The sequence below is a fragment of the Protopterus annectens genome, chromosome 6.part1 (genome assembly GCF_019279795.1).
Source record: "Protopterus annectens isolate FY-2018-M chromosome 6.part1, PAN1.0, whole genome shotgun sequence".
NCBI lineage: Eukaryota > Metazoa > Chordata > Ceratodontiformes > Protopteridae > Protopterus > Protopterus annectens.
The window spans coordinates 360,618,952-360,643,557 of NC_056738.1; the positions used below are offsets into that span (position 1 = coordinate 360,618,952).

The window sequence follows — 24,606 nt, forward strand, 5'->3', positions numbered from 1 at the left end:
AAATAGATATGGAAATTGCCTTCTGAAAAACATTTAAAAATTGTTCCAACATAATGTCTGAAAATGCACACTATACACAGGTCTTTAATATGGAATCAAGCCAACAAGCAAAACTGCACTAGATATAGACATCAGCTTCCCTGTGATTACAACTCATCAATATATCTTAAGCAAACAATGACCTGTAGTCTGTACCCTCTGGCTTATAAAAGCAGGTGTTCTTAATATCCCAAGATTGATTATACTAAAAACAAAAATGATAGAGCCAAGAAAATTAAATTTCCTGAGCAGGTGCATAAATGATCAAGTTGGAAAAAGTCCTGGCAAAATACAGGGATGATCATAAAGCAACATGTGCCAATATAATTTTATCAAGGCATCATCTGACGTTCTCTTGTATGAGTGACAGGGATATATGGTCCTTATCCACAGCTTTATTAATAAGGTGGTTAGATGTGTGGTTTTATTATATTCATTACTGCATTATACTCATTCACAAAGTGACCTACAAAGAGGGAGGTTAATGACATCTCCCATGATATACATTCATTCATTTGTTGCCTTCATTACCATTGAAACAATTAAGGTAAAATAAAATTTCTGTGTGCTTAATCATTTTTGTTTGTAGCTTTACTTAAAAAACTGATATACACATTGAACACGAGTCCTTTATTAGAAACTTACGCTGGCTTTATTGCGTTTTCTTAGGTAGCAGAGCGGGCTCTGTATTTCTGGAACAATGAGTATATCCTGAGTTTGATTGAAGACAACTGTCAGGTCATCTTGCCTATCATTTTTGGCACTTTATACAGAGTCTCCAAAGAGCACTGGAATCAGTAAGTACCATAATTAATCATACATAGTAATAATGTGTCAGTATTACTTCATTTGTACTGTGTCTGTGTTCGATATGATTTTCTCTGTAACTCTCGATAGAATATTTTAAAAGTTAAGGATAACATTTCATTTTGACATTTGTTTTATCACTGAGAAGAAATTATAAGCAAACTGTTTTCAACATTAGCTACCTGTGAGTGGAAGTAAAACCAAACAGTGAACAAATTCAGGCTAGCATGTTAGGAGAACAGTTGATAAGCTCTGTGTATGCGATTAAGTAGCTTTACTTATTAAATCCCAGTTTGCTTTGTCATCAAAGATGAGACCATCTTCCTGGAATTGATATATAACAAGAAACTTGGGGTCTGACTATGAAAAGAATTATAAAGCCTACTGAAGGTACTGTGTATTTCGGTATCCCTTCTAGTCTAACTTAGCATTATTGTTTCAGTACCGGATTTCATATAGGCTGCTTTGTGATCAAGGAATGATTTACTGTAGAGAGTAGGATGATTTATTTATTTATGTGCCATGCCAAATCTGAAACCTGACTGAACATGCTGAATGCTCCTCAGTAGCTCTGCTTGCTGTATGCTCTCTGCAGTGGTAGATGAATGCTACCCACCAAACAGATTCTGTTTTGTACAGCAGTCAACACTGTGCATGAAACTTAATCTAAGGACCATGTAGACAATTACCCAGTACTCACTGAAGTCATGCCTTTAAATATCTAAAAAGTAATCTATGTAACTGTCATCATCCAGTTGAGTCTTTGTTTAAATATACAGTCATCATTTCTGAGGAAAAGAGAATGCATAGTTACACTGTCAGAATGTTAACCATCACTGAGGTTAGGTTCTAAGGTTCATATGATTGTCAAAGCCAAGAGGTGCATCTTTGTGCTCAAAGGGTGTAATAAAATCTAGGTAAAGCAAGCATTTTAAATGTGTATTCTATTTATTAAAAATGTCTTTATATTAGTTTGTATTAACACATGTACTTCACTAGACACATGCACCCACATCTTGCATGGCTAGCATTTATAATGACTCGTGAGGACATCCTGAACATTAGTCATAAGGCTTAGCTATTATCCTATAAACTCTGCATTAGAGATAAAACCGTTGCATTTGACTGACAGCACATTCTTTGTAGCAACATCACTACCAGTAAAACTGTAATATGTAAATAGTCCTAGACGTAGACATTAAAAACAGTCTTGTGGCCCATTCATATACATGTTAAAACGAACTGTTAGAGACAGATCATTGAGAATGAATCTTGCAGCTCACAGTAGGAAGTTCTTGTTTAAGTATTCCAGTTATAAGATTATGTAGTTGTAATCTTTTACATACAAATTACATTTTCAGTAGTTAAAAACATTATATCAGTGGAATATATCATAGTAATATCACCAGAATGTGAATATTGCCCAGAAGTAACAAAGCTAATCTGAGACTGCTGACTTTCAGTGCATTACCTTGCAATTTATTTACAGTTTATCCAAGCAAAGAATAAATAAGCAAATCCCAGACTTGATTCACAACATATTGTAGGTAAATATTCATAGTTTATATGTGTCATTTAAAGAATCATCACACATATCTTTACGTATTTTTGCATGGATCAGTGACAGAGCAAAATACCTCAGAAATGGTTATTTATATGTCTATATCTGTATATCTATATCTAACTCCGAATCTATATCTATACCTAATATGTGTGTGTGTGTGTGTGTGTGCGCGCGCGCGCGCACGTGTTGTTCTGTTGAAAGTACAAAATATAGAAACCACAAAATATTGAAAATGGAATTTGCCCTTTTCCCACTATTATGCAATCCTAGACTAGGTAATATATAATTCATAGGGGGTGTTCCCTGCATAAAATTGGTTTTGACAGTTTGTGGTTTCATCGTTTTGTATCTTCAACATTTTGTACCTTTGCTGAAGGAAATTATATATATATATATATATATATATATATATATATATATATATATATATATATATTTATATATATAAATATATATATATATATATATATATATATACATGTCTCAACATGGGACAGATGAGACTGAGAGACATTTGTTGACATAGGGGAGGTGGTTCAACCCTGTTGCCAGACACCCACAAAGAAGAGGGGAAAGGAGGCAGTTTAACACACAGAAGAGCAGAGGTGTATCTGGCAGCAAAAAAGTCTTAAGGTGACTCTGTACTGCTCAGAGCCTGGAAGATGTGTGGGGGTGTATGCAGTAGCTCTCTCATCAGTGCTGCTGCATGGACAGATTAAGCCAGGTACAGAGCCAGATTAACAAGGGGGCAGAATGGATGCATCTCTATGCCCACTTATCTGAAGTAGGCCCTGCAGCTTTTGCTCCTAACATAGTCTGAAATCCTGTGCCATTGTCACACCAAATAAATAAATACCTTTTAAAGTTCTGCTTCATATTTATGGAATCCACAATGCATCACTGAATGGGTATGGCAGAGTAGTTCTCATGACTTTGCAAACTGCTGCATCCTATTCTTGCCACTTTATCTCTGAGCTCTTGTCTCAGACAGGGAATGGATGGGCCGTAGGTCTCATGTCCTGTCTGAGAACTGACTCTTGTTCTGTATGGAAGAACAAATGGGCTGAATGAGAGCTGGTGTGGCATCCACTAGGAGAGGCTGCACAAACAAATCTATACATAGGTGTGTGTGTGTGTGTGTGTGTGTGTGTGTGTGTGTGTGTGTGTGTGTGTGTGTGTGTGTGTGTGTGTGTGTGTGTGTGTGTGTGTGTGTGTTTGTGTGTGTGTGTGTTTATTACACACAGACACACACACACACACAGATGCACACATAACACTCTTTTTTGGGGGGGGCACAAATAGCTCTCAACTGTACAGATTTTCGCAGAATGTCCAAATTCCTCAAATATTTGGTCTGTTCCTCATAAAATCTATGGTTTTCTGGCAAATCATTGAGAACTGAAGTCACTAAAAATGACCAAATAATGACATATATTTGCGTTTCAGACTTCATATCCTTCAGAAAATGCATGCTAACACAAATCCTGTTCTCTAGCAGCTTTCGAAGTTTACAAAAGCAATATTTAAAATCCATCCCTATTTTGGGCCTTTGTACCCCCATTATTTTAGGCTTTGTCCAGATTTCTTGCATAAGAGGTTGACACATTTATTTGAAATAAGCTTGTTTATTCACAGTACACCTAAACAACTGCATACTTTAGACTACAGTACACTTTTTTTCAGTTACTCCTTCCTAAAATGTGGTATGTCTGTGGGGTTGATACATTTTAGTTTTGTGGGATGTGGTATGATGTGGTATGATCTGATGAATGATTTACTATAGTGAGCAGCCAGAGGTTTGCTTTTAAGAAAACTTTAATCATTGAGTTATTCATTTGGATAAGAACCACCAGCTTAATATGAGAAAACAAGTTATTTGTCTCATATTTAACAAGGGATGAATATACCCATGGAACTGCACAAGAAGAAGCAATATGAGGAAGGACCACAGCCAGTATATAGTTGGGATGCTAATTATCTGTTCTAGGTGGCTAGTTTTCCCATTGTCCATGAAGTGCTGGCATGTTTTTCATTTGTAGTGTACCTGTGCCTGTTTATCACAGGGTAATTGAAATCTTCAGGAAGAATATGTTTTGGTTAGCTGTACTATAATGGCATTTAGATTGTTATCATGGTCAGTGCAGGAAATTGAAAGGGATCTTTAGCTACCTATTAAGTAATAGTTAGCGTTGAGAATGGTAACTTTAATACATAATGTTAGAAGATCTTTACCAAAACCCGATAAACTGATGCACCCCCACAGTTGTCCTTAGGTCTGAATTTGTGACTTTGCCTTACCAGCTCATCCCCTTTTTTCTGTTGTACTATTTGCTGATTCTATAGATGCTTAGTATCCTGATTAATTTGCCTACATCTTTGTGGCTTTTGAAGTTTTAACGGGATATTTTTCAAGGTCAATTTTGCAGTACTGAGTCTTAGATCTTCCTGCCATGCAGAAGCCTACAACCAACCTGATTTCCAGAATCTTTACATCATCCCTAGCCATCAGACATCCGAAGACCAACACCTGAACATCTGGATATAAGAAGGTCATACACTAGCACCTTCTTCAGTTCATTATAACCATGCAGTGCAATACCCTTTGTGTACTGAGTACACTTGCAATCCATTGGTTGACTCATTTTTCCAGAGAACCTTTTTCTTCTTGTCAGTTAAGTATCCCATTAGAGATATTTCTCTAATAATTTAATGTTCAAAAAAGTCAGCAATTGCTTGAAGTGTGGGAAGCAAATCCTGCATAAAGATTTTCACTCAGTTGGTCTGTTCTGTATGGCCTTCAGCATGATGCCTCTAACTATCCTGACTTTGCAAAGTTATATGCAAAAATTCTGAAACATAGGACTGAGGTACTATCTGCCCATATGGAGTACTTCTCTTCAGCTTCCTCTGTGAAGTTTGCTACCACACGTCCTTTGTAGACTTCATCAATTAGCATCATTCCAAAAAATGGAAAGACAAAAAGACTAAGGACTCTCATGCTACCGAAGAAGCTCCAACTATTGGTCTTAAGTCAACTGATGACCCGGGTGAGGCGCCTTTGCAACTGCCTAGTCTGACAGCTCCTAGGCCCAAACCGTCTGGAGGCTGCCATGGTTTCCAGCTTATCTATAAATGCTACCACAGCACATGTCAGCTGGGTCGACGTTTGCTCTGTTTCCAACATCTGTGCAGCGGATCTTGGGAGACACTCTCTGTCTTCCTTAAATAACAAAGGTCCTACTGAAGTTGCCATTAGACAACCACATTCTTTGATCACTCTTTTAAAGTGGGCACCCAAACTAAAGTTAACCTTTTTCTTCACCACCACCTCCAACCACTTTTCTCAGACCAAAGCCCAAGACCTCCTTAAAACAACAAAGTTGCCTATGGTCTTCATGAAGTAAAGAGAGCCTTCTCATTCTTCTACCTCTGAAGCCTCCCCATCTAAAAAGGAGCTGGGAAGTAGCTTTTCAGGAAGAGAAAGATTCTTCTAGCTCTGAGGATAAGGAGGAATTTTCTTACTCTGGCCATTTGCCACCTCAGACTTACCCAGTCTCAGACTCAGATGAGACACTTCTCTTCCGCCCCCCCTTTCCACCCAAGGACCTTTCCTTTGGCAATTCCCTGCATACAATGAAGGAAGCAGTTCTGTCAGGCCCATACCCATGACAGGGAACTGCTAAGCTTGCCTTCACCTAGACCACTGGATATTCCACTTTGAAGCCTTTACTTTACACCCTGATTCTCTACACCCTGCTCCTAGGAAGCCAGACAGGTTTTACAGAGTGTTTGAATCACACAAGCACCTCTACAAAAATCCTAAAGCAGATCCTTCTGTAGTCTCCACTGAATCCACAAAAGGTGTGCCTAAAAGGCCAACCAAACATCTCCTGCCTAATGACAGGGAAAGTAGATTATTTGACAGATTTTGTTAGAAAGCTTATACATCTTCCACCCTGACAATGAGAGCTTTTAAATGTCATTTCCATGTGCTAAAGTACCTTTATTGTCTTCAAGACAAAATTCAGTAGAGGTAGACTCTATTGCAGATAGATAATCAACGAAGCTTTACAAGTTTTCAGACACTCCCTAAAATGTGGATATGACAGCTTAGATGCTTTTTGCAGAGCAGCTTCCACAGGTTCTAACATCTGCAGACATGCATGGCTCAAGATCCAGCCCATGTCAAATCAGGTAAATGCTGAACTACTGGATGCTCCATTAGACAAAGACTTTCATTTTGGTCCTGCAGTTTGAGACACTGGATAAAAAAGGAATGCAAATTAAATCTGTGATAGAATTTTACCTGTTTATGATCCCAAGGCACAGTAGGAAGTACCCATCTAAACCTTGTCCTTTTATATCTAGGCAAGACAAGGGGAGGTCTCCCTGTGGCAAAAGACCAAGGCAATCTAGGAGATGGCAACCAGAACAATCACACAGAATATGGGGCTCCAAAGAACCCACCCAGCACAGAGAACAACCGTGACTATGTTCTGCTCTACCCTCCCTTACCCTTTCCAAACTTCCCCTCCAAGCCTCTGGCAGAAAGACTCTCTTTCTTCCCAAACCAGTGGAAATCCAACACTAGAGATCAATGTGTCTTTGACATCATATAGCAAGGGTACTATATCCAGATCAGAGAAATGCCACCTTTCTTGGTTATTCCCAAGCCACCAAAAGAGCAAAAAAGTCTCATACTATCTTTTCTCAGGGAGCTACTTCACTATGGATCCATCGAGCCTGTTCCTCCAGGACAAGAGGGAAAATGTTTGTACTCAAGGATATTTCTATTTCCAAGAAAATATAGCACCTGAAGCCACATCTCTCAAAGGTCAACTAGTTCCTCAACAGCCCAAAATTCAAAATGCTTACATTGCAAAAATTACTGACCATGATGTTCCAGGATGCCTCTATGGTCACTCTAGACCTGAAAGATGCTTTCCTCCATGTCTCCATAGCAGATAGTCACAGAAAGCACCTATGATTTGTAGCAACACATTCCCATTTCCATTTCTGTGATTAATCATTTGGGCTATCCACTGCTCCCAGAGTTTTCGCAAAATATCTAGCTGTTATGATAGTACATTGCAGAAATCTAGGGGTTCATATTTACCCATAATTAGATGACTGTTCATTCAGGATCCACACCAGAGATCCAGCACACCTTATAGAGCACTGTAGACTGCTTTCAGAAGGTAGGCCTCAACTTAAATTCTCAAAAATACCAAACTATTCCTCAAACAAGGATCCTCTTTCTGAGAGGCCTCATAGATTTGGTTCAACAGAAAGCCTTCTTTGCCCAAGATAAGATTGCTTTCTTAACAAGCTATCTGGCTAGTATACTTCCAAAGCAGCTTATCACTGCAAGAGAATTTCTGTGAATACTGGGGTACATGGCATCTTGCATTCTCATGATATCATTTGCAAGGTTACACATAAGGAAACTCCAGTGGTTCCTGAAAAATGTTTGGGGAATAGCATTTCCAACCCCTGGAAACCATACTTCCTCTTCTTCCATGCCTAAAAAAGTAACCACTATGGAAGAAGACCATACAGAGGAACCCAGGGGGAAATTTCACATTACCAGAAGCAGACAAGACCATCACCACAGACAGTTTAGACATAGCATGGGGAGCCCACTTAGTTTCCTTAAAAGTGCAGGGTATTTGGTCCATACAGCAGAGAAAGCCACTTATAAATCAAAAGGAGTTACTAGCAGTCTACCTGGCCATAAAAGCTTTTCAACAAATTTAGGCCCAAGGACCTTGTAAATCTCGACAGACAAAACACCACAGTAATGTGTTACATAAACAAATAATGGAGAAGTTTGCCTTATCCTCTGCACAGCATTTCCAGAAAAAATTTGGATGCTGGCTCGAGAAATAGGGCTGACCCTCAGAGCCCCTTATATTCCGGGCCAGAACAATACCCTGACAGGGACAGTCGTGGTGGTGCAGCAGTTAGCGTTGCCGCCTCACAGCAAGAGGTTCTCCAGTTCGATCCTCGGCTGGGGTGCCTTCTGTGTGGAGTCTACATGTCCTCCCTGTGGTTGCGTGGGTTTCCTCCGGGTGCTCCGGTTTCCTCCCCCATCCCAAAGACATGCTGTAGGTGGATTGGACACTCTAAATTGGCCCTAGGTGTGAGTGTGTGCTTCTGTGTGCCTTCTGTGGAAGGTTGGGTGCCGGGCTGGCAACCTGACTCAGTAAAACTCCACTGCCAATCATGAGCGGACAGGTGATCTGCTGTGGCGACCCCTAACTGGGAAAAGACAAAAGAAGAAGAAGAACAACAATACCCTGGCAGATTCTCTGAGCAGAGACTTTCTAGATCCCAATGAATGGATGCTGAAGAGAGAGGTCATCCTGGATCTAACTATACAATGTGGGAACCCCTCTCACCAGAACAAATGACTACAGAAGTTCTGCTCCAGAACACAGCAGTCAGGACCTTAAAAAATAAATGCATTCTCCTTCACATGGACAAACTGGTTCCTGTGTGCATTCCCAGCCTTACCCTTGACCCCCAGGGTACTGAAAAGTTCATGGCAGAAAGACCCAGCATGACTGTAGTGGCCTCCTTCTGGTCAATGCAATACTGCTTCTCCCTCCTCCTGACAGTCACTGAGGGGAGATGCCACACCCAGCCACAAGTAGATATCCTCAGCCAAGGCAAGGGATTGGTCTTCCACTCCTACCTAGCCACCCTCTGGTTAACTGCCTGAAGGATTGGGTTTTGGCACCAAGGAATGCATCCTATCCTAAGGACATGCTTTCCATTCTAAGGGAAGCAAGGAAACCCAATATCAGCAAAACATTCCTGGCAAAATGAATTTTCCACCCGGTGTCAGAGTAATGGCACTGACCCTGCTCAGGCATAAATCAACTCAGTCTTGCAGTACCTGGCAGGCCTCTTTAATCAAAGACCTGTCTATTCCAGCATTAAGGTGCATATGCCTGCACAGTGTTCCACCTACCTTCTCACACCCACATGAAACTTTTTATAAAAGAGGTGATTCACTTGAGACCATCCAGAAGGAACTCTACTCCTGCATGGGATCTAAATTATGTGTTAGAAAAGCTAACCTTCCCCTGTCTTTGAACCTTCTGCCACTGCCTGTATAAAGATGCTCACCTGGAAGGCACCTTTCTTATAGTTATTACATTAACTAGGAGAGTTCCTGAGCTACAAGTCCTTGTGTTTAAAAAAACAAACTTTCACTGTCTTCCCAAGGGATAGGGTCACCCTCAGAACAAGCCCACCCTTTTTGCTAAGGTGATATCAAAACTTACTTTAAATCAGGATGTCCACCTACTAGTCTTCTACTCAAATCCACAGAACAGAGCAGAGCAAGTCCTCAGTTCCTTGGATGTGCACAGGTAGATCAGATACCATCTAAACAAGACAAAAACCCCTAATAAATCAAAGCAATTGCTGGTGGCTTTAGCAGAGGCTAAATGGGGCAAGCCTGTATCCAAACAAACCATTTCAAAATGAATAGGTAACTGCATTAAGTTCTGTTTCTCACACCATGGAAAGGATTTACCCGGGCATATTAAAGCCCACTCCACCAGACATGGGGTGACTACCATTGCTTTCCTCAAAGGAGCCCCCACTCAGGCCATCCGAGACGCAGCCACATGGCACACTATAACCTAGGCAATATCTTCAGGGATAGAGCAAGGTTAGCTATTGCCATCCTGCAAAATCTTATTTCTAAAGTCATGCAGATAATCCACTACTCAGTTTTTAGCTTTGGGAGTCTTCCCAAGAATCAGTACTGCAACACTGACTATGAAGAACATAGTACAGGTGTGTCCCACTTACCATAATTGTAAATGTTCCACTAGATCAATGCTGCAGTGCATAGTTCCACTCTGCAACTGCTCTATCCACTGACAACTTGTCTCCCTCTTGCTGGGTGCAAGGAGTAGAGGAGGTTTTTTTTCTATAGATAGTCCTCTTATTTTTATCATCCCCTCTCTGCCTCCTATGTTTTTTCTTACTTCTCACTTAACTTCAGATAGCTGGGGAGGTCATGCTGTCCTCAGGCATCAGACTGTTCTTTCACTGCTTAAAAAGACCTGAAAATGGTGCTGATGGATGCCTTTCTTATACCTTGATGTCCAGACATCTGTTAGCTATGGATGATGTAAAGACTCTGGAAACTGGGCTGGATACAGGTTTCTGCATGGCAAGAAGATGCATGTCAGTACTGCAATACTGATCTATTCAAACATCTATAATTATGGTAAGTGGGACACAACTGTATTTTTCTTAAGTACCTCAGAGTAAAAAGGTTTATTTCTGATATAAGACAAGGTGACCATGATTGTGTGAGGTGGATATCAGTACTAACACCTTGGTGGGTACTGCCAGTAAATTTTGATGAGAAGCTGTCCTCCAAAGTTAATAAATGCTTGCACCTCACACATATAAATTCATCTAGTGGAAGAACAAGAAAATGCTTTTCAGTAAGTATGAGTCAGTTGTTACCCTTCCTCAAGGTGCCTAGTGTTAGCAGGCTGTTTACCTCTGCCATGAGTATCTTACAGATTCATAGGTTCATATGTTCATAGGAGATTACTAGGCTAATGGTTTAAAAGCTCTTATAAGCCTAGCCAATGTAACCTGATTTTACAAAATATAAGGCTCCTAGGGACAAGAGGATGGGATGGGTTTGTGCCTGTGCCTTGAGTATTTTACAGATTATCCCTGTCCATAAGGGTCATACAGTGGATATAAAATGTTTACACACCCCTGTTAAAATGCCAGGTTTTTGTGATATAAAAATGAGATCACAATAAATCATTTTAAAACTTTTCCACCTTTAATGTGACCTATAACCTGTACAGTTCAATTGAAAAACAAACAAATCTGTTAGTGGAAAAGAATAAAAAAATTACAATATGCTGGTTGCATAAGTGTACACACCCTTAAACTAATACTTTGTTGAAGAACCTTTTGATTTACATCATTCAGTCTTCTTGGGTAGGAGTCTATCAGCATGGCACATCTTGACTAGGAAATATTATAGCAATAACCCACGCCTGGGTGTGGGTAATGCGGGATTTACCCACGGTTGGCGTGGTTTGGTCCCGAGGGCGTAGAGATCTCCGTTGCTTATTTTAAAGCTGTCTCGCTATGTTAAACCCATTTAACATAGACAGGTTTAAAAAAAAAAGCAACGGAGAAAGCAAGATCTCCGTTGCTTTTTACACACTGTGTCGCTATGTTAAAGGAGTTTAACATAGCGAGATAAAAAAGCAACGGAGATCTCCTGTGTCGCTATGTTAAACTCTTTTAACATAGCGAGACAGTGTTTTAAAAGACTTATACTAATGGAAAAGTCCGCGGACCTTTTTCCATTAGTATAAGTTGATTTACAACGTGCACGCTGGCCAATCAGCGTGCACGTTTTGGAATATTAATGGGGGGTCATGGTATAATTGCCCACTCTTCCTTGCAAAAGTGTTCCAAATCTGTCAGATTGTGAAGGCATCTCTTGTGCACAGCCCTCTTCAGGTCACCGCACAGATTTTCTATTGGATTTAGGTCTGGGATCTGGCTGGGCCACTCCAAAACTTTAATATTCTTCTGGTGAAGTGATTCTTTTGTTGATTTGGATGTATGCTTTGGGTCATTTTCATGTTGAAAGGTGAAATTCCTCTTCATCTTCAGCTTTCTAGGAGACGCCTGAAGGTTTTGGGCCAAAAGTGACTGGTATTTGGAACTGTTCATAATTCCCTCCATCTTGACTAAAGCCTCAGTTCCAGCTGAAGAAAAGCAACCCCAAAGCATGATACTGCTACCACCATGCTTCACCGTGGGTATGGCGCTATTTTGGTGCTGCAAGTGTTTTGCACCAAACGCACCTTTAGGAATTGTGGCCAAAAAGTTCAGCCTTGGTTTCATCAGACCATAACACATTTTCCCACATGCTTTTGGAAGACTTGATGTATTGTTTTGCAAATTTTAGCCAGGTCTGGATGATTTTCTGTGAAAGAAAAGGCTTCCGTCTTGTAACCCTACCCCGTATTCCAGACATATGGAGAATATGGGAGATTGTTGTCACGTGTAGTACACAACCAGTACTTGCCAGAAATTCCTGCAGCTCCTTCAGTATTGCTGTAGGTCTCTTGGCAGCCTCCCTGACCAGTTTTTGTCTTGTCTTTTCATCAATTTTGGAGGGACATCCAGTTCTTTGCAACATCACTGTTGTCCCATATTTTCTCCACTTTTTGATGACTGTATTCACTGTGTAACATGGTATATCAAATGCTGTGGACATTTTTTGTACCTTTCTCCTGGCTAATACCTTTCAACAATGAGATCCCTTTGATGCTTTGTAAGCTCTCTATAAACCGTGACTTTTGCTGTAGCAGGCAACTACGTAAATGTCAGGAAAACCCTACTAGGACAGCTGAACTTTATTTGGGGTTAATCAGAGTCTCTTTAATTGATGGCAGATGTATACTCAAGAAGATTAAATGTTGTAATTAAATTAAATTAAAAGGTGCTTCAGCAAAGTATTAGTTTAAGGGTGTGCAAACACAATAAAGTATTAGTTTAAGGGTGTGTACACTTATGCAAACAGCATATTGTACGTTTTTTATTTTTTATATTTTTCCCCTAACAGATTTGTTTTTCAATTGAATTGTACAAGTTATAGGTCACATTAAAGGTGGGAAAAGTTTTGAAATTATTTATTGTGGTCTCATTTTTTCTATATTACAAAAATCTGGCATTTTAACCAGGGTGTGTAAACTTTTTATATCCACTATAGGTGCTACCCCAGGTGTGAATTTGTGAGTCCCCATCAATTGATAGGAATTGCATTTGAAGAGGATCAGGGAAGGGCTCTGCTTAACATGAATAGGAATCCTGTTCCAAAGAAAGGGCAATCCTTGCGACACATATCTATCTCTCCAGCATGTTTTGTTTGAGTCGCTGACTAAGTTTAAATCCCTAGATCGGGTGACCCTCATGCTGTTTGACTTGCGTATGTGTAGCAGATCCATCAAGGCTGAATTTGTGAGTGCCTTGTAGGTCAAGCATAGGTCACCCCTTAATAGTTGGTAGGAGAAAGAGTAAAGGGATATGGCCCTTAGTGTATGTGCATAGGGCATGTTGTTTGCACATATATTTTCTTTGTGAGGAACCTCAGAGATCACTTCAGCTGCTGTAAGTGCCTACTCAAGTACATGCCAAAGGCACATTGCACTTAATAGAGAAGATATGAGCACCAGCTTTAGGTACATAGCAATTGTCTCATTTCCTGACAACCACCAACTACTTAAGCAAACTGACTCAGTGCCACACAACACTACATTAAACCAATCACACTCAGCTCAAGACCAAACACATAAATCTACATATGCTGAGGGTCATAAAAGTAATCTACCTAAACTACAAAGGTCACCTAAATAGAATCTAAGAACAGAGCCAGATCATGGTCAAATAGGGCTCTGTGCAAGCTAATGGATCAAGGGCCCCTCACAACAGCTGCTCCCATTCGGCAGCACCCCACCAGCAGTTCCATTGTCCCATTGCTTGTCTGTTTCTACCCAGTTACCATAAACACTGTTCATACCTGTGAGTACTATTTTCTTCTTTATCTCTACAATGATTGGAGATATTTAAAACTTTTTCAAATGTTATAGCACGGACATTGATAGCCATTTACTAAACAAAACAATATTTTATTTATTTATTTATTTTATTTTACATTTGTTGACCGGGATAGTCCGACTGGATACATGTCCATTTTCAGCAGAGGCCCAGGGAGAAAAGCTCCAAGATAATAATACACATTGAACATTTAGTAAATGCTAGTTTCAAGCAGATTACAGTCATAAGCAATACCAGCATTTAGCACCTATAGTACTTATTATAAAACACTTTATAAACCATAACATTATTTATAAAGTTAAACATACATAACATTGCATGTTATATTAGCAAAAACAGTAAGCTTCTCTGCTCTTGAAACTCACATTCATTGAAATGATATTGAAACCCACATTCAAAGAAAATGCATCTGGCCAGTGGCAGACTAAGTTTACTTTGGGCTGTTTTCAAACCATAGGTCCCTTGCACACATTTTGGACCATGCATGCATGCATGGGTTCTTTGATGCACCATCCTGATTGCATTAAAATATATTCATTGTATAGTACAGCACCCTTTATTAATGTGTCATTTAAAATTTGTAGCTTTGAACATTTTTCCAGTAAGCAATGAAACTGCCCATTACAGAACATTTTAACCACAAAACGCCACTCAAACTTCTGTCATTACAGTCCACCAATATCAGTCAATTTACACAATCTCTGCAGAAGTAAAAGTTGCCTGAATAATTGCACATTCAAGAAATCCATAGCTAATGAAAAGGTTGCTACTGGCAAACAATTTAACATTTTAGTGTTTCATGTACAAATTCACTGCCTGCTGACCTTGAAGAATAAATTCTGTATGTTACATTAAAAAAAATAAAATTGGAAAGCTGATAATATTGTAATAGGAAATGGCTGTCAAACTGGCAACAGGTTCATATATACCTCGCAACCTCTTAGTGCAAGACATCTGGACAAACCTGAGAAAACGGGGGGACAAAGGACCAAAAATAGGGGCAAATTTTAAATATTGCTCTTATAAACTTAGAAAGTGGCTAGAGTAACAGAGTCTGTGTTAATATGCATTGTCTGAAGGAGCTGAAGTTTGAAACTCAAATGTGTGTCATTATTTAGTGACTTCAGTCCTCAGATCACCCCAGTGATTTGTCAGAAAACAACAAATTTTATGAGGAATAGACCAAAAATATGAGACAAAAATCTGGACATTCTAAGAAAATCTGGACAGTTGAGAGGTATGGGTTCATAGTTACTAGCTATCTCAGTCAAAGGAGGACACACACTCAGGAGTGCAGCAACACCATCTCCCCTTAAAGGACACTGTCGTATCAGCACTCTTTCTACATGGTCTGGGAGTAGAACCCACAGCCTTCTGTACAAAGGCAAATATGCTACCTGTTGTGCTACTAACCCTGCTGTGACACCCGTGCCCTGGCCCAGCAATCAAGGAGCCTCAATCCTCACCACTAACGCCAGAGATGACATCTCATATATGAGGAAAGGATAACAAATACACACAGTAAAGTGCAACTTCCCTTAAGAGCACACAGAGATCACAGTCAGTCTGGGGCTGGTCACTCCCTTGCTCTCCAGGTCCCCAATAAGACTCCCCACTAGCACAGCCATAGGGTCCAGATCTCAGCCTCACTGGACAAGCTAAAATCTCCAGCACCCTCTCTGTCCAACCAGTGCTTCGTGTCCCTACCCATGTAGCTGACACACACACACACACTCTTTGAGTAAGAGTTTATACAACCACACAGACACTCGTGGGGAAGGCTGGCACAGGTTCTCCAGCTGTGCCCCTTTCTCCCAGACTGTACAGTAGTATCAGTTGCCACCACCCACTAATATTTATCAGTTACTCAAAGGCCCTTAAAAGGGTGTTCAATTATTACTGTGCAATATTATTATCCAATTGTTAGTATGACTAAACAGTCTTAAGGCTTATTAGAGTGACCTAGTACAGGATCCTTATATACATGCAATGCACTCTAGAGCTTAACGTATCTCTACACAAACCAGGCACAGTTAAAAGGTTTTAAAATGTTTAATAATAAATAACCACAAAACAATACTTTCTACTACACAGTCAGTGCTAGTCAAGAGTTCAGAGAGCACACAGAAATACTTAAAATAATTCAGTAGTACAGTTCTGACATCACAGAAAAACACTTAGTCTAATCTTTCTAGTTCTAGCTGTCTCTAAAAGAAAACACAAGTCTAAGATAACTTACATAAGACAACAGGTAGAGTGCTGATGAGTTGGATGGTCAAGACAAAAATGCTTAATGCCTTCTTATTCTCTCTGTTTACATTGCTGTTTCAGTTCTGATAAACATTACATCATCTTTTTACACTTTCCTGGTGTTCCCAGGCTACACATTAACTGCATTTACATTCTTAACATCTCCCTTTTGTTATCTTGCAGCTGGTCAGGAACAGAGCAATAACAATACATTTGCATGTTTAAATCTAGCAATTTATCTCTTGGTTAAAACAACAGAAAGAATTTCTTCATCTAGACTTTTTGGCTTTACTTAGGTCCAATAGAGTGCACTGTTGTCACATTTATTTCCAGTTCCACATGTAACAGTATTTATTTGCATTTAAGACAACAAGCCTGTAGTTTACATTCATATTTACAAATGACAGAATTATCTGCAAAATTCTATCTGGCTAGGCTGGCAACCTTCACCCTTCTCTACCAGTCTTCACATCTGCTTTAAGAATATATATCACAAACACTTATGATGGTCATTTGCCAAACAAAACAGATACACATTGAAACAAAATCACCATGAGCAACAGTAAACTTCTCTTCCATTGAAACTCAAAATTCATTGCAAATGCACAGAAACTCAATGGTCCTTGAAAATGCACAGAAACACAACAGTCCTTGAAAATGTACTGCAACTCAGCATTCTTTGAAAATGCAGTGAAACTCAACAGTCCTTGAAATGCACCTGCAGACAGTTTGGTAGTTGGTGTAGATGATTTAGAATCTAGGGTCCTGTATTCAAGGTGCAAGCTTTGAGCCTGAAAAAGTTAACCAACCTACCATCCCTAACTGGGGAATTTCACACACACAAGCCCTGTTTGTAATAAAATTATTCTTGCTTTGCTCCAATGTGGTGTGTCTCCTTAAAGGAGAAATATAATGCATGCAGAGTGCATTTTTAAAGAAGAAATGTACATTTTGTGTTGGGCCCCCAAGCCAGTAGGCCCTAGGCAACTGCCTAGTGCTGATCTGGTTCTGCCTAAGAAACAAATATCCTCATCAAACTCACAAACACACAATGTAGGCAGCACTCACTGTGAAACGTACATATGTGAGTCAGTCAAAAGCCCTTAAGCAAGCCTCATCACAGTCCAATATGCTTGTCATAGGTGACACCATAGTGAGATTCACTGATACATCACTCATCTGTCTGAGCAAGGAGAGGCTCACAAGTCAGTTGCTACTGGAGCCTAGGATTCATCACATCACATGTGCACAGAAGACCTCTCACCATACTGCATATATGACACAGTCATAGTGCATGTGGGTGTAAATGACTTGAGATGTATCTCCCTGAATCAAATGAAGAGAGACATGATGAATTTCTCAGAACATGCGTTTCAAGTGGATATGACACTAGCCTTGAGTAGCACTTTTGCTATCATCAAGAATAATGCTGCAATGTGAGCAAAATATTAGTTACTTCAACAGTTGGATTAGCTTCTCGTGTCATTCTATGGGATACAATAAATATTGGCCTGGGAGGAGATGGTAGACAGTCCTAACTGCTTTGTCAGTGATTGTCTCCACATCTGCCACCAAGGCATTCATATATTGGCTAAATCCTTGTCCTTCCCTATAGTGCCTTTTTAATGCAACATCAGTCTTCTAAAGCTCCCAACATGACACAGAATCTGGATAACATAAAGGTATTACTGGTCAGCACAATGAGCCTAAAAAACTTTCCACTCCCTACAAGCACTCCTTACCCTGAAAAAAATTGATATATTCATCACATGGACCTGTCTCAAGAGCAGTGAGAGCACTCCATCAGTGCAGGGCTTCAACGCATGCTGCACATTCGGTATTACTACTTTAGAATAATGCACTAAAGGTGATGGTGTCTCCATATTCTTGCAATCAAATCCTGGACTTGGTCCTTACCAATATGGGACAGCTTTGTTTCCCAATTGTTGCTTCCTCTTTGGTCAAATTGGACCACAAATCAGTCACCTTCATCATAAGACTGAAGCCAATATCTTGAAGATTAGAGATTATGCAAAGGCTAAATTTGCTAAAACTGTGTCATGACTTGTCTGAATTCCAAATCCCTGTCAAACATAACCCCACTGCTTATTTGAAATTGTTGATAGCCAAATGCTATGTACGTGTAAACAGCTGTATTGATGCATCTGTCAGCCCTCTGTAGTAAATACAATGCCACATATACACAGGTTGAATAATAAAAGAAAAGAAAATAATTGTAGGCAAAAGTAAGTTCAACTCTAAAGATGCTAAAAACACTCTTGCTAAACTTGACATGGAACTCCAGACCATGATCAAAGCTACCAAAGTCATATTTTCGGTAGACATAGGCACCCATGTGAGGGATAATCACAAAGTCTTTGTTAACCATGTTAGAAACCTCAGAAACAATCCACAGCAGTTTGTATAACTATCAGATAATGATATCACATACTCTAATCCAGAGGACATAGCCCATCTACTAGCTGACTGACTTACTTAGCTCAGACTTCACCCCCTCTTCCCTCCTACATACCCATATCTACATCTCCCCCTTAAATCTCCAAAGAACAAATCCTCAAGGCACTATCCAAGCCTAAAAATACTACTTCCATGGGAGCAGGTACATACTGATCAGCCTAAAACAGGATTTGTTAGACACCTAATAGAGGCTGGAAAATGTCAAACCTAAAACAGGCTTTGAGTTGGATAAATTGAGGACAGCAACAGTCATTCTCTTGCACAAAGGTGGATGTCAACTGACCCTGGAAATTATAGACCCATAAGCCTGAACAACCTCATATGTAAGGCTGAAAGGATCATTATGGAATTAATAAATAAAGATACAGGCAACCTACAAACTCTGGACTCAAGCCAATTAAGATTCATCAAAGGGAGATCCTGCCTACTTAACCTGTTTGACTTCTCCAAGAGATCATATCAGTACACTCTGCACATCTGAACCTCACAGAAGTGTTCAATACCATCCCACATTCAGGCATTGAGGAAAAACTGTCCCAGTTAAATGTAAACCCTTATGTAACTCATTGAATAGCAAATTGCCTCACAAGAGAACCCAGTAAATTAAGGCAGGTGGTTGTACTTCCTCCAAAAGACCTGTCCCTAGTGGTGTACCCTAGGGTTCAGTCCTCGGGCTATTCCTCTTTGCATTTACTTCTCAGAGGTCAAAGCAAATGTTAAGGGTCTATGGCTAAGTTTGCAGATGACTCTAAACTTGTTGTCACCATTAACTCCCCAGTGGATGTCAGAATCCTCCAGGAGGCCTTTTCCCAAACAAAAAACATACTCTATTTAAATGAAATTTGAATGACTGGATGGCAAACCATAAATTCAGCCCTGGCATAGCAGCCATGTCCATTATGGAAAAGGAGAACAAGTAAATGTCTCAACATATCCTTGTTCTGCCCACTCTTAGTTACCTAGACACAAATGTAAGGGCTAAAAATCAACAATAGGAATTCAAGGCTGGGCTTCACAAGATCTTCAGAGATCAATAGCCTAGTAAGTAGCCATGAACATATGAACCTACCTAGAATTACAGTTCACTAAGTAGTAGCAGCAGTGTGCAGTTACCATTGTGAGAGCAGTAGCAGTGACTCATTAAATGCATTCTTATTGGTAAGCAATCTGGCACAGTTGTTACAAGAGCAGAAGGTTATATCATGGTGAATCAATGTCAGCAGAATGGCATAATGCAACAGAAGGTTGTAATCATAGTGAACCGGTAGCAGCAGTTTGTAAATACAGTATAATAACATCAGTAATGCAATTTGCAAATACAATATCATGACGAGCAATCAGGCTTGGTTACCACAATAGCAGAGAATTGCAATTACAATGCGATCAGCAGCAATAAATGATGATGTAGTATCAGTATAAGCAGTAGCAGCAACTTGTGGACTAGCAAATTGGCTTGGATGCCAGACCGGCAGGCAATATCATATATAGTAAATTAGCACAAAATGAGAAGAACAAATGCAGTGAAAACAGTATAGCAGTAAGAAAAAAAATTCAGTGAAGGTTGTAGCAGCAGTTTGTAATATAGGTAATTTAACTATGTACAGAAACTGTTTTATGTTATAAAATGCAAGTGTAATGAGGCAGTTTATAGTTTGCCTCTAGGCAGCAGCAGCAGACCTCTACACTAACTCTATAAGACCACTATGTGCAAGCATGCTCAGCAGCATGCAACTGTAGGCAGCAGTGCACAGCTCTGCACAGCTAAATGCAGCTTTTTGCTAAAAAACAACAGGTTAAGTGTACAGTGAATAGTGAACACCTGAGTGTGCTAAATAGTTTTCAACAATGCAAAACCATGTTGCAAACAGCTCAACACCTCACAGGTGTAACAGGATCTGGTTTGAGATCAAAGCCAAATAGCTGTGTTCAGGTGCGTTTATGTAACTGTAGCCCAGCCAAGTAGGGGAGAATTGATGTCTGAAAATACATTGAGTTTAAACAAACAAATTAGAGTTTTCAAGGCCACTTACAAAGTACACTTGTAGCCAGCATCAAATTTCATCAGGAACAATAGCAGCACTCCTTCTCTCAGCAGTATGTTACTTGCTGAGCCAGTTCTAAATGCAAAAATTCACCACAGCATAAAATGCAGCTCAGCGCTTTAAAATGAATTCCAGCACACTCTAATTTAAGGCAAAAAATAAAAAAAGAAAAGAAAATAATCAGTTCCCAGATGTAGTGGGAATCGCATCTGCTGAAAAAATGTCAAGTAGATGTCCTCAGGCATGTTGTGTAGTCACAGGCCAGCCAAGTCATTAGCAAATGGACTGCGTTTAAACAAACAAACTAGTGTACAAAAGCCAGTTACAAAAACATACTGCTGCTGTAGCCAATACCAAATTTCACCCAGAACAACAACAATAACAGCCTTCTCTTGGGAGGAAATTAGTTGCTAAACCAGCTCTAAATGCAAATATTGCAAACAGGACAAAACACAGTAAAATCATTTAAAGTTAGCTTTAGCATGCTCTAAGTTAAGGCAGAAAACATAAAATAGTCACTTTCCAAGTGTAATTTGGATTTTGTTTGAGGTCAAAGTTAAACAGCTATCCCCTGGTTTGCTCATATAATTGCATACTATTGACATCTGCTAGTTGCAGCTCAGCGAAGTAGAGCATTGACATCTGCTTTCATATATGCTCTTGTGTTCGTAACCTCCCCCCATTACAACTGTGAAGACTGGTAGAGATAGGTGAAGGCTGCCAGCCTAGTCAAATAGAATTTGGTACATAATTCTGTCCTTTGTAAATATGAATGTTGAAATAGAGGCATGTTTTCTTAAATGAAAGAATATGCTGTGAAAGGCTGAGCTTAAAACAATGTAGCAACATTGCCCTCTGCTGTAAAGAAAGCTAAGTCAAGCATTTCTTGTCTGTCCTTTGAAATTAAAATTATTTCATGACTGTCTTTGATGTTTATAATTCGGCTCTGGCTGGGCTAGATGAAGGCTTCCTGCCTATTGTTTTAAGGCTAAAGTTTATGACCAGAATTTACATATGGAATGTCCTTTATTGCTCTGGTTTCTGCCTAGGTGTAAAAGAATGTAAATGCAGTTTCTGTCAGCCTGGGGACACCAGGAAAGTGTAAAAAATGATGTAATGGGAATCAGGACTGCAATAGCAATTTAAACAGAGAGAATCAGATGGCATTAAGCATTTTTGTCTTGATCATCCAACTCAGTACTGTCTTGCTCATATGTAAGTTATCTTAGACTTGTGTTTTCTTTTAGAAATAGCTAGGAACTAGAAAGATTAGACTAAGTGTTTTTCTGTGATGTCAGAACTGTACTACTGATTTATATTAAGTATTTCTGTGTGATCTCTGAACTCTTGACTAGCACTGTGTAGTAGAAATTATTGTCTTGTGTTTTTATTATTTATTATTAAATATTTTAAAACCTTTTAACTGTGGCTGGTTGTATAGAGATACTTTAAGCTCTTAAAAGTACTTGCATGCCTTTCGTAAAATGTACAAGCCACTCCAATAGCTTTTGCCCTGGGCTATACTACCAATTGGATAATAATATTGCACAGTAATAATTGGACACCCTTTTAAGGGCCTTTGAGTAGCGGATAAGTATTAGTGGGTGGTGGCAAGTGGAACTATAGTCTGGGACAAAGGGACACAGCTGGAGAAACTGTGCCAGCCTTCCCCAGGAGTGTCTGTGTGGTTGTATAAACTCTTATCTCAAAGTGCATGTGTGTGTGTGTGTGTGTGTGTGTGTGTGTGTGTGTGTGTGTGTGTGTGTGTGTGTGTGTGATCTACTTGGACAGGGACATGAAGCACTGGTTGGACAGAGAGGGTGCTAGAGGTTTTAGCTTGCCCACTAGGCTGAGATCTGGACTCTATAGCTGTGTCAGTGGGGAGTCTTATTGGGGACCTGGAGAACAAGGGAGCGACCAGCCCCAGACTGACTGTGATCTCTGTGTGCTCTTAAGGGAAATTGCACTTTACTGTGTGTATTTGTTATCCTTTCCTCATATATGAGATGCCCTATATGGTGTTAGTGGTGAGGACTGAGGCTCCTTAATTGCTGGGCCAGGGCACGGGCGTCACATGTTAATTGTTTGGCAGCAGTGGGATATCCACATCACATATTAATTAGTTGGCAAATACTAACTGGCTTGTAGTGGTGTGGGTAGAGTGAATCCTGTAGCCTGTGTACAGTGAGCTTTGAAAGTGTTTTTGTACTCTAAAACAGCCATGCAGTGAATACTCAGAGTTCAGATCACAATTGTTTTATTTCTTTTGTTAGCTTAGTTAGTCAGGGTGAGCAGGCAGCATGTCAGCAGAGGGGTATGGAAAGCTGACAAGGAGCCAGCTGATGGAGATGTGCCAGGCTAGGGGACTGGTGGATGGAAATCTGACTAAGGCAGACCTGATTGCACCCTTGGTTACAGCTGCATTGGATAACAGCAACCAGGAGGACAGTCAGACTGGCAGTGAAGATATAATACCCTTGGAGAATGGACAGCTCAACCTTTCTGCAGTGGACTTAAAAATCCAGCTGGAGCTAAAGAGACTTGAGTTGGAGGCTAGGCGTGTGGAATTAGAAGCAGCTGAGAGACTGAGGCATCTAGAGAGTGAGGAGAATGAGAAACTGCTATGCCTAGAAGCTGAGGAAAAAGAGAAGCAGTGGCAGCATGAGAAAGAGATACTGACTCTTTACCAGAGTCATGGAGGTAATGAGGAAGGGAGTAACTGGAGCCCAGAAGCACAAAAGGTCAGTAAATTTCTTCCGCAGTTTAAAGAGGGGGATAATTTTGATAGTTTCATTCATATGTTTGAGAGGGTATGTAAACAGTATAAAGTTGACCAAGGGCTCTAGGTACGGTTCCTGACCACCTTACTCCATGGTAAAGCTGTAACTGTATTATCTAAAATGTCTGACGCATGTTTTGATTATACTGCTGTAAAAAATTGTCTATTAGAGTTTTTTAAGCTAACACCTGAAAAGTATAGGAAAAAGTTTCGTGAGCATAGACGCAAGGCAGATGAAAGTGTGTGTGAATATGTTGCTGAACTGAGCACTTATTTCCATAGGTGGGTGAGTGGATGTCAGGTCACCACTTTTGAAGGGCTGGCAGAACTTTTGGTGAGGGAACTTGCAAGCCCTTAGCACTTTGCCTGAGGACATGAGGATCTGATTAGCTGATCGACAATGTGCTACTTCAATCAAAAACAAAAATATGTTCCAAACACTGAACCACCACAAAGGAGCTCAAATCCAAGTAGAACTCCAAATAAAGTTCAGACGAGATTCCACAGAAACTTTATTACAAGGGTAAGCGCTTTCACAACCTGTCCTGGTTGCTTCCTCAGACCAAAATGAATTCTTAAAAACTCACACCCATTTTAAAATACGTCATACAAAATCATCCAATCAAATCAAGAAAAGTGCAAATGCTTTCCAAGCTTAAAGAGATAGACAATTTAAAAACATAGACAATTCAAAAGCAGTTTAAAGGCAGCTTAGTTACAATTCAATAACATGTTCTCCCACCCTATCTAAAAAAACATGTAATCACAATAAAATGTATTATATATTACAATGTATATTTCTAAAAATATATGTCTACAAATATAAATATATATATAACAAAGAGGGAGTCTAACAAAACTGCTTTATGTTTCGTTCTTCCTAAGTTTCCTACTTTTTAAGACTGGTTTCAGTGATATATAATCATTTAGCCCCGGTGGTTTATGTGCAGCTAACATCAAAATCCATCTGAGCTCTTTCTGTTCCGTTTTAATACATAAATCCCCACCTCTCATGC

At 39.8% G+C, this 24,606-nt stretch overlaps 1 protein-coding gene across 1 annotated transcript in view; it reads left to right on the top strand.

The window, feature by feature from the left end:
- Window positions 1–24,606, top strand: part of PPP2R5B (protein phosphatase 2 regulatory subunit B'beta) — a 1,711,411-nt gene that overhangs the window by 1,575,046 nt on the left and 111,759 nt on the right. Inside the window, exon 11 of the mRNA XM_044075777.1 lies at window positions 709–836. Coding sequence (XP_043931712.1) covers window positions 709–836 — 128 coding nt within the window. The remainder of the gene's footprint in view (window positions 1–708; window positions 837–24,606) is intronic.